Below are 15,361 nucleotides of genomic sequence, written 5' to 3' on the forward strand. Positions count from 1 at the left end.
TTATAGCTACTCCAACAATATTTACTTTAAATGACTAGCCAGAGTTAATGCCAAAACCATTGTTAAGACACACGTATTTTATAATCTAGGGCTATCAATATACTACAAGGCAACACATTTACTCCAGTTGTCGGGCCAACTTAAGTATTTAGTTATCAATTATCTCAACTGCCTTTTATTTTGGTATCTGTTTGGTAGAGAATGTAGATCTAATAAAGTCAATGAGAAATTCTGTTAATTTAATTCTGTTGCTTTCAAAGCTCAAAGAAACTTAGACTGTTCAGACACTACAAGCTGCCCTGGAATGAAGGTCTTGTCTTCACTCTAAATTACTCAATTCAACATCTGAAAAACCCTAACACATATTACTAGCTATACAGTGAGTTGGGCATTGGTAGTTGACACACATAACACAACCCCTTTTCACAGGAATTTATAATTTATACACAATGACGCGACAGACAGACATGATTATCAGACAAGAAGTGCAAAATGGCATGCAACTGGTTGCTTTCAATTTATATGCATTATCTTTCATTTCAACACTATTTTTATGAGGTGGCTCACAGTGTGGGCAGGCACCCCAGCTCACACTTACACTTTGTATACATTGAGCTTAATACAATCTTTTGCATTTTCACATTCATAACATCTTTAACGATTACTGACACTTAAATTCAAGTGGACAATCCAAACTATAAGCATTCTTTATATATGCATTCTTCAAATTACACAGAGCTTACAAGCTATTCCACTCAAGTATTCCACTCTTCCTGCTTCCAGGAAAAGGCTGCATAAGGTACATTTTTATTAGATTATTCACAGCAATAGAATCATGTTGTGCATACATCAGCAGATCAGTGTCCTGCTGCAGTTGAGTAGCACCTGTTTTCAAATTATTTCTGCAATAGTTTTACTTGCTTAAATCTCCCATTTTGCTGAACTCCAGCAGCAGCCCAGTGTGGGTCTCCAGGCTTGGACGTACTGCAGGTGCCATCTTTTATAATTTTATGGATTTACAATTAGAAGATAAGCTCTAAACATAGAGAAAAATATCCTAGAGCACACACATGTAGCCCACACAGGGTGTGTGGCAGAGCTAAAGGGACACCAATGACACTTTTGGCTGGTGTGGCAATGGGAGTATCTGGTCACTTCACCTTGGTCAGAGAGACACAACACAACGTGAGGTGAACAGTGGCATCTCTGAGGATGACACAAAAGAGTATCAGAACTAAACAATCAGCTTGTGGAGATGACAGATCCAGTTATACATACAGATTCCTGTGTTACTAAAAGACATTCAATGCTGCAGAATTGTCACAATTCTCTTCCTATGATTTTATCTGGAAATCAGTATTAATCAAATCTGTGAACTGAATTATTTGCATAGATTTTTTTTTCAGACTCCTGAAGCTTCACACATAACAGGTATGTGCCAGTGAATGATATTGATATCTCACAGTCAAAACAAGTCACTTCACTTGCAGTAAGTGGTTATAAGAAACTGGTCATAAGAAACACTTTTTCCCCTGGCACTGCAGAAGGCTTGGAATACACAAGTATCAGTAGGCTCAAAGTTACTGTAATGACAACAGGATAAAGTGAGATGTTGAACTGTTTTGACAGCTGATGGGCACTAATCTTGTGAACTTCCCTGGCTTTAACACACATGCACAAATAATCATTCGGGTAGAAACCTGTCCTGCTAAACTTACTTCATGCCAAAGCCAGTCAGAAAGTTTCAGAAAGACCATGTAAACCATTTTTTGAGCACTATGACTGAAATGTTTCCATATTTCGGGTGTTTTAAACTAGTTCCAACATTGCCTTATCAGGTGCATCACTTTAATGCTATTTAGGAAATTTTTAAGACTTCTGTCCACTAAAAGGCATCACATCCAAAATTTGCATCTTCCAAGTGCAGGCTCAGTTTTCACTGACATTTGTACACACCCACATTTCCTATGTTCAATATCACAGAACACAATTTTTGCACATGCTCTGAAATGACTCAGCCTTAACAATATAAAACGCATTAGTTATTGGTCTCCTACATCTCCCTGGAATTCACACGCAGCTCTTCTTCTATCCCTCCCATCACAGGATTCCATCCTTTACAGCAGACTTCATATAAAAACATGCTCTTCTAAGCCACAACACAGTGCTTAGTCAAGTTACCAGAACATCAACCTCATTTCCATCTTCTGTTAGAATTTTCCCTAGCCTACTTTTCCTGCTTCCCAGAAGGTTACTAACGTAGGCTGAGGACCTTCTCGTTCCCTTCTGTGGAATGTGTTCTAATTTTGTAAGCATTCACCACCAGGGTATATGTGTGTCTGAGCCCACACCTACCACGGGACACTCAGTTCTGTGTATGGGTGGAGGGAAGGGGGGGAAGGGGCTCCTGAGTTCCAGCTGCTGCTCCAGTAAAATTTTACATGTCTTTGGCAGTCACTAGGTAAATACCACAACTCCTTGCTTCCCTTCTTGAAAGGGAAGCTGAGCAGACAGTGTAAATCTGTAACAGAAATCTGAAGCAGAAGGAAGCACATCTAACACACAGTAAAGTGGTGGCAAAACCTCAGGAAGATGTAGGATTTAAACTTGGATGCCTCTCACTGGAGTTTCCCACTGGCTATGCCTAGTCACTTCCTTGCACTCGGAGCTGTGTTATCTTCCCTCATCCAATGCACAGTCAAGGAATTTAATTCAGGATTTTGCACTGTACCACTAAAGAGAGAGTCTTAGCAATGGCAAATGCTCAGCACTGTTGTGCCTACATCCTTTAATGCTGTGCTTTCAGTTAACAGCCTTGGGGGGGGCTTAGAAATATTAATTTAAGAAACCATAAATATTTTCAGTCTTAAATTCTGTTTAGATTCAAGTTCAAAGCTCAAGTTCAAAGAAGTTGATTCAATTGTGACATTCTGCTGTGCCTTTGGCCTTACACACTTTGTTCCTTTCAACTGCAATTCAGATTTCAACCCACAGCACATACTGTAACTTTATGAGTATATTCTTTGAACGGTAAATAGAAATGTTTCAAATAAAAGCCTTTTAGCAGAATCTACATAGGCCAGGCTTCCTCTGAAATTTCAAGAAAGGTATCAAAGGTGCCTCACTTTTCGATCTCTACTTTAAAATAGCCCAGAGGTGCCTTGCATTAGCAACAATATAAAAAAACAACTTGAAAACAAAGTATTTCAGAGCTGGATTTGAATATCACATTAGGTATCAGCTCAAGTGAACGTCCCAGGAGTCACTGTGGATGACCATATCAGTTCAGTGGTCACATACTAAAAAAATAGGGAAAAACCATACGAAGGTGTAGAAAATAATGATTTTTCACTTTACAGCAGACCTATAGCAAAAGCATACTAACCAGTTAAGTGGGAGAGAAAAGGTAAAATTCTGCTGATCTTATTTTAAAACAAGAGCTAGATAATAATAAACGAAGTTTAAGAGGTGTGTAATGCTTTCTCCAGCTGTTATGATGACACTGTGGAACACATTATCAATACGGGCTGCTCACATCCAAACGCTTAAATAATCTGAAAAAGCTCAAGCATTTTTTATGGTCAACAATAATAGTTAACATAGACTTGGAGAGTATGATTTTTTGTAAAAAACAGTAAAGTCAACGAGTCAAGATTTACACCAACCCCTGATGACTAGGAGCAGAGAGAGCCCTGATGTTGGGGACAAATAATTTTCCAGGTGGGCTGCTGGCATTTTATTTCTCCACTGAGAGTGACAACCACTCTTCCCAATGCCAAGGACAAAACCTGTCTCTTTTAATGTTGCTACCTGTCATATATTATTTCAAGGAGCCCCCTCAGAACACCAGAAGGGCCTGCTGACTTGTATCTTTGTGCTGTCAGAATTGACACTATTTACTACTCTAACAATCACACACTCCTAACCTTTTGAAACATAATCTTTTGGTGTGCATAGAACAAAGAAAATGACCAGGGAAAGCAGTTCCTCAAAAGCAACACTGTAAAGCTGCACTAGGCACGATTCAGTCTGGCCGCAGTAATTCCCTATATTTACAACTTCAGATTTGATAATTAAAATTCTGTCTTGTGCAAATATTTCTACCTTTATATTATTAAGTTTTCATACACTCAGAGAGCAACAGAGGTGGATCTACCTAAAAGGTGTGTGATGTCACATGGGGAAGTCCTCTGAAACTTCCCTAGAAGTGCCTGGAAGCACTTCTGCAGCAATGCTACTCAGCCTGACTAGTCCAACTGGATAGCGGAAAATCACAATTAACGTGTAAGAGAAAACATGCACAGACTGACAGATGTAACATTACCAGTATGCAAAAAATTAAAATAAAACAAATTAAGAACTCCAAACATTAAATTCAGATTGTTTATTGTAAACAGAATAACTCTAGCACTCTGTCATACTGGCTGTGTCACATGCACCCAATTCCACATCAACTGCTTAAAATAGCACTTGCAAAAATTACAGTTATGTAATAATAATTTATGGTTTCTTACATAAACTAATTAACAAGCACTAAAATTGAATTACAGTGTATTCTAGGTAGTTCTTTATTGCTTGTAGACACTGCAGCTCTGGATCCATTAAAATGAACCCATTAGTATGCCTGAGTTTATCAAAATTTACTGCTATATCAAACTCAGAAACTGTAAAATGCTGGAGAACACTTAAAAGCAATTAAGAGGTGTTGGAAAATTACATGGGTTTCCACATCCAGTCACAGAACTTTGAAGTTCTAAATTTTTTCTGCTGGAAAACATGATTTGTGTTAAATACACTACTATTCCAATTTATTTATATAATTTGTTAAAATTAAGAGTTGATAGTACTTCCATGAATATATATATCTATTTATTTTTACACACAATAGAAGCCATTTCATTTTATTCACTGTACGAGTGGTATGTTTAAATACTAAATCCCAAAATATATATTTTTATAATATGTTGTCAAAACTTTTAATATATATAATACAAATACTTTTACTAAAGGAAAACTATAAACAAAAGTGAAATGCAAGAAGGTAAAAAGCCCATTTTATGTGAAAGATCCATGAAAAATGGGGTGAACAGAGACATCTTCACTGGTTTTGCTTGGATTACGTTTAACTTTTTTTCTTCTCAGGTTAAAAAAATACTAGTGCCTTTCCTTGGCAACAGGTTACATCACAAATTACCATCAAATTTATTAAAAAGATGCTGAAACATGTGCTGTTAACCTTTAAAACAAATTTTAAGAGCACCATATTTGTTCAGCTAGAAGAGACTCTCAGATAAATGCAACTTAAGGCCCTTACCCTGTCATTTAATTTGGCTTCAGAGCCAGTGTAAGAATGAACATTGACTCAATTACAGGAACAGCCCTGTTGACTATACCAGGATTCTGATGTGTCACAGACGTGTGTCACATCAGGGCTTTAATTTCAGGTTCTTTTAATAAGAAGCAAATTCTCACTAAACCTCCTGCTGAGCAGATTTATATCTTCAGTGCTTTGCATACTCTCTCTGTCTCAATAATTACCATCTATTTTATGTATTACAGAGATAGAAGAACTTTATGTTCCTTATATTTTTCTATCTGGGGGCTGTCCCAAGCACAAGACCACTCTGCAGAAGTCAGGAGTCAGTAAAGATGGTGAAGACTAGACACCATATATTGTTTTACCATTTTACTAAATTATGTAATATATATATACACACACAAACAGTGTTTCAGCATAATTCTTGATCCTTCTGAGTTTTGTGCAGCCTTCTTACAAGAAGTAGGAACAAGTCTTTTGTGATGTAACCTGGAGCACATGCAGTACTGCTAACCCAGCACTGCACTGTCCCAAGTGCCTTCCTGAAGGACAGGAAGGACCCACACATGTATCAGGATAATGATGTATCTGATTCATTACAGGGCCCGTATTTGACATTCACCTGTTCTTGAAAGAAGAACCAGTGTGTGTTTGAAGTTATTTGCACCAGTGAGTGCTTTGCTGGGCTGAGACCTAACATAACAAATGAGGAAAACCAGACTGAGTTCTCCATCAGTACATGTGCAACTGAAAACAAAAAATGACAGCAAATAAAGGATTTGATATAGTAAATGGAAAAAATCCACAGTAACACTGAAAAACTGTACAAGATGTTGATAGTATGAAGAGACTGGGACAACATTTCTGATAACAAAAATAAGACGCACTATTAAAAGTGTTTCCAGCATTTTACTAGTTTTAATATAAAATCTCCCCAAATTTGTATAGAAAGATTAAAATCATGCCCTTATCTTCAGTTATTCTCATTAAGACAATTCTCTCACTTACTACTGTGTTGTCAAATTTCCTTTTTTCCCACCCCACTGGTCTTCATAAAACTTAAAATAGAAAATATGTTGGTTGCATTAAGGATCAATTAAAAAAGTATCATTCAACACGTCACTTAAAAAAAATGTGGAAGTCTCTATTTTTAAGAAAAATTGTTGACTCCATCCCAAAAAGGACTTACTTTTCTCACCCCCTCCAGCCCCCAATAAGATAATTATTGGGATACTAAACAGTATTCTTCAGAAGTAACAAGCACATTTCAAGCAATTTAGTTTGCTCTGGAGGGTTATTTCATCAAAATGAAAATTTGAAGGGATATGCTATTTTAAAAAATATACTGCATCTACAAGTTTTTTATTATTATTGTTTCAGTTGATTTTGTTTTTCAACAGGTTGTCTGTAATATAAATGACACATGACCACAACTGATTTTTATATACTCTCTACCCCTAACACGCAGCTAATGTCAAACGAACCAAGAAGGAATTTGGGACTTTCATAATGAACAGAACCATTTATCCTAACGATCTTTAATAATTTTGTTCATCACGAAGTCCCCTGAAACCATGTCAGTACTGATCATCGGCATTTCTTCATCCATTGGGGTTCTTCACAGTTTTGCAGCCATGAAATTGATATGTGGTTTCACCAGTGGAAAGAGCGGCAGACTGCGCTTGAATTCTGTCATATTTTCAATCACACTTGGCTGCAAAAAAGCGTATGGAAGAAAAAGTCTGCTCAATATCTTCAGTCAGACAACTGAGGAATTCCTTGCTTTTCATTTTCACTGTTGCTAAAACACCTTTCTTGCTCTTTTCTGTAGTATTAGTGATTCATACTTTGTTATTACAGGATCCCCCCCAAATATAGTGTTATTTCTTATGAAATAAATGGTTTCATATTTACATAATTTAAAACAATAGCTATGATGCAGTAACTGCATTACTAATAATGGCAGGATCTCCAATATATGCAGAGCTTGTCTCTTCATTTACAAGTTCTACTTCAGAACACCCCACTTGTCCCTTCAGTATCAGAGGTAAGATCACACCCACAAATAGCTACTCAATGCATTACTATTTTTCAGATGCAGTAACAAAATAACTTTTAAATATTTCAGTCATACCGGCTAATATATCCACATACAAATCATACAGAAATTTCCACTCACGGCAATTATTTCACCTGAAAAGTCTGATGAAAAACACAGATGTACTGCACTGCAAAAAGTTAATCATCTACTGGGACTAACACTGCCATCCTTCAGGAAAATTTACTGAAGGTCTGGGAAGGGTCCAGTCCTGTCATATCTAACCACAAAATGAAATCTGTAATACTTGTATGAATACAATTTATCAAACTGTTTCCTCCACAGGTTATATGTTGACAGGAATGTGCATTAATATTTTAGGCTTTAAGAAAATTACCAAATAGTTGGTTTTGTTGTTGCTTTGGGGTTGGGGGCTGGTTGTTTGGGTTTTTTAAACAAAGATGATAAAAATTTTTGATGCATATGCATCTTTCTCTTGACACTTGATACACCTGATCATATACAATCAGTATTTTCAGACAATAATCACCTGTAGTTACTCCACTGTGCAGACACTCAGTAGAGTTTACTACTGCTATTAGCTTTCACTTCAGTGGACTAAAAGGTAACTGGAGAGATTGCTAAAAAGAAAAATCAGGAAAAATTCCTGTTGATAGTGAGGATGAAACAGCCCCATGACAGCATGAATTTCAAGAAGTTTGTTTCTCCCTACAGACTTGTATTTAATGATACTAAACCTCTAGATTAGGAATGCAGCCTGGGATTGTATTGTGTGTTGTTTCTTTTTACCTGTGGTAGTGGTGGTGCTGGTGCCAGGTTCACATCATTTTGGCATGGAAATTCTCCAACAACAGGGCCTATTTAACATCATCAAAATTAATTCAAGACCATAATGTAATCAGTATCTTTTACATAATAACTGTTTTCTCTTAAAAGACAGGTATCTATATAAAGCATAGGGGTTTAATTTTTAAGTATTGCTAAATAACATTTTCTAAACATTTTGCTTTTGTACTCCATGACTGTCTTTAGAAATACAGAAATTAATCCATGATTTGACTTGAGAACATGATCTTTTATTCATTTTACTTACACATAAAAAGAATGTAGAAATAAAAATTGCTAATCTACTGATCAACGAATACTTAAAACTGTTTCTCAGTACAAATTATGAGAAAAGTAGCAAATGTCAGTGGTACATACAAGAGCAATGCAACAACAGCACATCTTTTTGATAAGGACATGGCTATGGAGGCATAGAGGTTACTCCAGGCACCGAAATTCTGGACAGCAACCAAAATCTTCCCTGCCTGTCTCCTTGCATGCCCTACTCCAATTCCCCCCCAAACTACTTACATTTCAATCTCAATTTCTTTCATGGCAGAAAAGAGGCCAAATGCCAGACTAAATGGGGAGTATGTAGAGAGAATAACTTACTACAATCCCTGTAGAAGTAACCACCACCAGTCCAAGCAAATAATAAACCATTCTGGCAATACAGTTACTACATTCTGAAAAGTTTGCTCTAGACAGGAAAAGCTCTAGACTGTTTCTATTCAGCAACTACTAGCCATGAAAACTGGAAAGACGCTTTGAAGCAAGTCTTCCTCACTCCGCTGCAGAGTTTCATGACATGCACACAGCTATCTGCTTCTCCATGTACTACAGACAAGCTTTAATATCCTTGATTTTGCAACCAGATGCATGTTGGAATTTAAGTCCAGTATAAACTGGTGAAAAATCTGCACAAAACAACTCAGAAGTTTTTCCTCTCAGTTTATTCATATCAACCAGAAACACTTTAACCTTTTCCTTCCTGAATTCTAAAATGGAACGATACAGTTTACAATGCACAGTTAATCTATATTATTTCAAAATAAAACCTAAATAAATATTGACCTTCTAAAGTTTAAATAAAATGTTTGATACTCCCAGAGGTTTTGGCTTTTGTTTCTGGGTTTACTTTCCCCTTTGAGGGTGTTAGAATAACATTGTGGACATTCATTGCTTGTCAGAAAAAAAACCCCACACTGGACTGATACTGCAAATTCTAATTTTGGGCTGGTTTTTTTGCCCCGTAGGAGTATTACAGAATTTCATGTCTGTTTTAAAATATCCTGTTGAAAACAGAAGCACTATTTTAGGATATATTGTTTTAATATCAATATACTTTAGAATGGCTGAAGAACTTGGTCACAAACATTAACCAGAAAATTTGAAGCACCCACATGAAGGAAATGTGTAAAAAGAAATACTTTTGCCTCTGAAAGGTATATAATCTCTAAAGCTGAGTTTTTCTTATAGTGCATTTGTATCATATAACGTGGCTATGTCCAACCATGACTTGCTGGATATTCAGCACAATACTTACAGGAATCCATTTCCCTTGCAAGGACATGCACTGATACCTTGTGTCTTCTGGGAGCATCTATTGCCAACAGCACCTACAGTAAAAAACATCAAGTTCTTCAGGTGTGGGAAGTATCCCTTAGACATTATAAAACAGTAAAAATAATGAGACTGTTTAAATTTTAATTTTAAGCTTTAAAATGAGGGATGAATTTTGGGATGTCCCTTCAAATATGAATAAAAATCATCCACACAGTATACGCTGAATCATTTTACAGTCAAGTTAATAAATTCATGTACCCTTTGGAACTCAGAAAAACTCTAAGTAATAGAAATTCACCCATTAACTATCATAGTATCAGGAATGCAACCTAAAATCTCTGCAGAATTATCAATTCCTAGCAGTCTTCTGGAAGCACATCACCCTGAACACAATTATTAAACTCAGCTGGACTAGCTCACCAATCCAGCCGGTTATTTCTGCTCTGGAATGCTGCATAATCATTTCTCCAGCATTGGTGTAAGCAAAATAATATAGATTCCTACAAAACCAGAAGGTGCATGCTCATTCAAGTTATTATTTATTAAACAACAGGTGCTGAAATTCCATTTACTAAGTTTGTATTTGCTGCATATCTTCACCCATGCTATCATACTATTAAAAAAAATAAAACCCAACAACCCACCCAAAGATGTCAGTGTTCACTGTGCCATGTAAATAACCAGTTTCAAGCATGAAGGACTAACTCTTATAAAAACAGACAGCAATGTAAAAATACCTTGGACAGTGAAAAGGATAATGCAGAGTACAAAAGACAAACCACTTTGAAAGACATTACCCCCCCTCTGCCCAAGAGAGGAAAAAAAGAATGCAGACACAGACATATCCATGCTTCTTCAGGGGCAGAAATTTTTCCACCCAATAATAAATCCTGAAGACATTAAGTTGAACTTATCTTCAGTAGTACTCCCTGAGCTCCATAAGTAATAAAACACTATGAACACTTGGCAATATAGTGAAATATCACTGACTATGACATATTACAGAACAGGAAGAATGACGCCCAATTTTTTTATATTTGGGGGGTGAATGACATGCACACGACAGGGACAGATGCCCTCCTAGTATTTCAAGTGCCTGTATTAAGTACCTATCTAGCAACTCCATGCTGAGTCGCAATGCACAATTACTGCAACATTATGCTGTTCCTTCACGATGCCCAACTATGAGAGGAAGAAAAACCCCACCCATTTACACTGAACAAAGCTTTCCAAATATCTGTTTCATTCACAATTCATGCCACAAAATAGGCTGAATCATTTATCGGTTGAAGAAAAAAATAAAAGAACAAATGTGCAATTTTGGCCAGGCTTGGCCATAGAGCAGCACATTTTATATCCGTGAAGGAAGGATAAATGAAACAAGAGAAAAAAGGAGTGGCAAGAAAAAAAATAAAAACCGCACCAAACCTCAATCCTTCTCCACAATTTTTACCATTGCCATTAAACTAAGTAATATTCAGGAAATAAAATTATTATTATGGAATCTGCATCAATTATATCATCTACCTAAAACAGGTGTCAGTATATCCTTTTGTAGCTTGCACAAATAAGATTCAGCTGTACCTACATCTCTTTCCAAGTAACATTTTAACTACATGACTACCTTACCTTGTAGAACTGTATAATATCATCCTTGGTCAGGGTCTTTAGATAAGCCACTTCAATGTTATCTGCACAACAACAGTAAAAATTAGAGTAAGTCTGCAGATCACAGCTGGTTATTAGCAAACTACTTATTCTAAGTGCATTTCTTTCAAATTCAGATGCTGTAATTGACTGTAAATAATATGCTTTTCATTGTTATCTTTCAAGTTAATACTTGCTTCACTAAAAGTGTCATTGGAACCTTGGTAGAAAGTTATACTTCAGTAAATCTGATTGGACTTATTAAAAAATGCATGTTTAAAGAATACTGACTGCACTGTAGGATATTCAGTAGCTAAAAGAGATATGCTTACTTTTGTATATTGTCTTCAAATCAATGTTACACATTTCTAATGCAGATGGTTTTTATTCACAGTTAGGAAACAGGATGGTAGGACATACTTTGGAAGGATGTACTTTTTAAAGGAATATAAGGAATGGTGCCTACATCATACCTGTTAAGGAGTAATCACCTTTAAGAGATCTGGGGACAATGTGTGTCAGTTGCTGCATTACTACATATAAATTAAATTATCATGAACTAATCATCTAATATCACTGCTGCATAAGCAGAAATGTTTTCTGTTGTAGGCATGCTTGCTTTTCTTAGGGTGAGCAGAAAGATCAAGGAATAAATGTGTGCAAGAGAACAAACAGGCAGCTAACAAGTCTGCAAGGCAGGCTGTAATTAATATGAAGTTCTATATACAGGAAATAAAAAAACCCAACAACACAGTTTAGAAAATTAGATAACATTTGGGTAACAACATTAAAAGTAGTAATAATTGTAAAAGTATGAAGAAAAAAAATCCACTTTATAAGGCTGGAATATGAATTTCTGATTTTGACAACTCTAGTCATATTATAATCATTAATGATATAAAATTACTAGTGGGCAGAGGGGAATTAAAGATATAAAAGTCAAGGGAAAGAGTGAGGTCGGTGGGATTTAGATATGAAATACATGGCTACAGTTAGAGGTAAGAATTCCAGAGAGATAAAATTGATCCAAAACCAGAAACACTTAAGGCCAAGGAAAATCAAACTATTTCATCATACACAAAAAAAAGTACTTGAGGGGATAAGTTTCCACACCACTCCTTATGCTCAGGCATGAAACCGTGTCAGTAGCTCTCATTTCCTCTAGACAAGCCAGATGACAAGTCAAAAACTCATCATTATTGTAACAGTTTAGTGAGTCATTATCAAGTAAAAAGACTTGTGGAAAGCCCATACAGTGCATGTAAAGCAGAAGAGAAGTCACAGAATACAGAGTGAGTTTTATGGAGGAAGCATATTATGCATGAAGACAGAAAATTACAGTTGTGAATAAGAGACGAGACACAAAAATGTGAGGAAACGCTGACTGTACCTAAACTGATTTTTTCTTTAATGTTAGAAACTGTATTACTAATGTATATCAGTATTTTGGTTTAAAATCTTCAAACAATGATGAAAAAGGAAAAACACAAATATTACATAGGATCACATTATAAATAACTGCCAGTCCATTTTCAGTAATAACACTGGAAGTTGCATCTCATTTGGTCTTCCACAAGCTTATAATCTTCAAAGTATCATGGATTAAAAAAAACAAACAAAAAAAAAATCAATGTTTTTTCAAATCTACACCAAGATGAGAGAGGTTGCATGTTAGTTAAAATACCTGCTGCTGCCCCTGCCATCACTCCCTCAAAAGAACTGCACAATGGGAAGAGGAACAGGGTTCATATGTACTATCAGGAATGTCAGAATGTATGTGAATGCATCTGTCAAGTATATATTAAATTATGTATAAGCTATATAAAAGTTTAAGTTGTTCCCAAGTGAACATGACACTCAATAGTCACAAGAGTGGCCAAAATAAAGCATTCAGTTTCAAAGGAATTATCATTTTTCTTACCTCTGTCAAAGTTATACTGCTGGGAAATGATTTCTCCCCAGTATTTAGCACATTCTGCAGACAGCTTCTTTGGTTTGTCTAGACGACGAATTGCTAAAGCTTGGATATGTTTTTGGAAGGCCTCTTCTGTCATATCTTCTATGCATTTCTCCATAGTCTTTAAGAATGCTTCAACTCTGCTTTCTAAATAGTGGGGGGGCTTTTCAGATTGGATAATAAATCGCAGTCCTTGTATGCCGTTTGCCCGACGTGGACCACTAAACACAATGTAACCTTGGCAAAACAAGAACAGCCAATTATCAAAAGAAATCCCTTCTTGCAGCATTAAGTTTGCCAAACGTGGCATATTTGACAGGAATGTAATGTTATGTTAACTTAATTCTGTATTATAAACAATGCAGGTTTTTTTCAAAATATGCCACTGTTTGTTTTTTTTAAAACATCTTTATTTCACTGATGTAAATATCAGTTCAGGGGAGGGGCAAGGAGGAGATGAGGCAGACGAAGACAAAACAAAACCAAAATCCTGTCATCAGGATTAGGTTTCCTACAATTAAGCTGTACTCTAGTGTTTCATTAGACTCAACATTAGAAACATTGTTTTTTCATAACATCTAATCTGAATTCTCTTCGCTATAATGTAAGACCACTACTTCCCATCTTATCAACTAGAGAAAAAGAAAGTATAATTCCCTTTCTTACTGTTGCAGCATTTGCTAATCTGAACAACTAATCCTTTCTTCAGTCTTCTTCCCCTCTTTTAATAATAAATCTGTCACGTTTCCTTTAAATGTTGTTTTATAGCTTTCTCATAGTTCCCTGATGCTCAGGTCAAAACTGGATACAGTATTTCAAAGTTCCTACCTGAACAATTTAGGAGTATTATTGTGAGTGCATCTTGAAAGCTTCCATTTATATATCCCAGCATTTTACACAGCAGGACAACACTGCTGATTTATGTCCTACCTCTGACCCACTGTACCCTGTAGAGTTTGCTACAGAACTGCTACCTAGCCAGTTGCTTCCCAGCTTGTATCTGGAACAACAGATACAAGCTTGTATCTGGAACAACAGTTTGGTTGTTCCTGCCAAACTGTTCCTAACAAACTGCATCTTATCTTCATTGAAGTCATGTTTCCAAAATGTCAAACTAATTTTAAATTCTAATTCTATCTTCCCACACACTTGCAGCCTCTCCCAACTTAGTATTATCTGAAGATTTACTAAATATACTCACTCTTCTATCATCTAGTTTGGATGAAAATACCAAATAACACTGGTTCACAGTTGTAGAACAACTGTTTTTCAAATCAACTTCTCTATCCTCCAGTTTTCTGAAGTCCTGCATCCAAATGTGTAGCACTTCCACCTAGGCACTCCAGTAACAGCCTCTCAGTTACCTTCTATGAATTCAGAACTAGTTTGATAACTTATTCTGTATTTTCCAGGAATTAGAATTAAACTGACTAATCTATATATATATTCCCTGCTTTTCTCTTTCCTTTTATTAAGGCAACATGTAGCATTTACCCATGTTTATTTTTTCCAATACTTCATCTATCATCATTATAAGACCTCTAATTCCAGGATTTCGTAATTTTGTTCCTTATAATAGAATGTATAGTTCATCACACCTGAACTCTTTTAATCTGTTATTTTCCTGTTCAGTGGTAAGCCTTGGACTTGGATCACCAGTATTTATTTTAGAAATCATCTGATCACAATTTACATTTTAAGTGAAAATTAACAAAGCCATCATAAAACATTTTGATTTTTCCACCACTGCCAATTTTTCTCTTTCACTTTCTCATACTGCTAAAGCATTTACTGAAATAATTCTTGTTATTGCTTCTACTGTTTAGCAAACTGCTAACTCCTTTTCCCCTAAGCTTTCTCAGAGATCTTACTAACAACTCCATGAAGTTTATTGAATTTTGCTGGTATTTCTACTGTCTTTCCTCTGCAGTTATGTAATGCTGAACACACACAGTTTTTGTTCACTGTTTCCCCCCCACTCTTTACCTGC

The 15,361-nt window shown here is 36.0% G+C and overlaps 1 protein-coding gene across 5 annotated transcripts in view; it reads right to left on the minus strand.

Moving 5' to 3' along the window:
* Positions 1-4,369: 4,369 nt before the first annotated feature.
* Positions 4,370-15,361, minus strand: part of IDE (insulin degrading enzyme) — a 61,415-nt gene continuing 50,423 nt past the window's right edge. For all 5 annotated transcript variants that reach the window (XM_017803824.1, XM_017803823.1, XM_017803822.1 and 2 more), the window contains 5 exons: positions 13,336-13,608; positions 11,397-11,458; positions 9,748-9,820; positions 8,166-8,233; positions 4,370-7,031 (listed from right to left, as the gene is read on the minus strand). In XM_017803824.1, coding sequence (XP_017659313.1) covers positions 6,936-7,031; positions 8,166-8,233; positions 9,748-9,820; positions 11,397-11,458; positions 13,336-13,608 — 572 coding nt within the window. In that variant the 3' untranslated portion in view covers positions 4,370-6,935. The remainder of the gene's footprint in view (positions 7,032-8,165; positions 8,234-9,747; positions 9,821-11,396; positions 11,459-13,335; positions 13,609-15,361) is intronic.

Source organism: Lepidothrix coronata, unplaced genomic scaffold (genome assembly GCF_001604755.1).
Source record: "Lepidothrix coronata isolate B3197 unplaced genomic scaffold, Lepidothrix_coronata-1.0 Scaffold8, whole genome shotgun sequence".
NCBI lineage: Eukaryota > Metazoa > Chordata > Aves > Passeriformes > Pipridae > Lepidothrix > Lepidothrix coronata.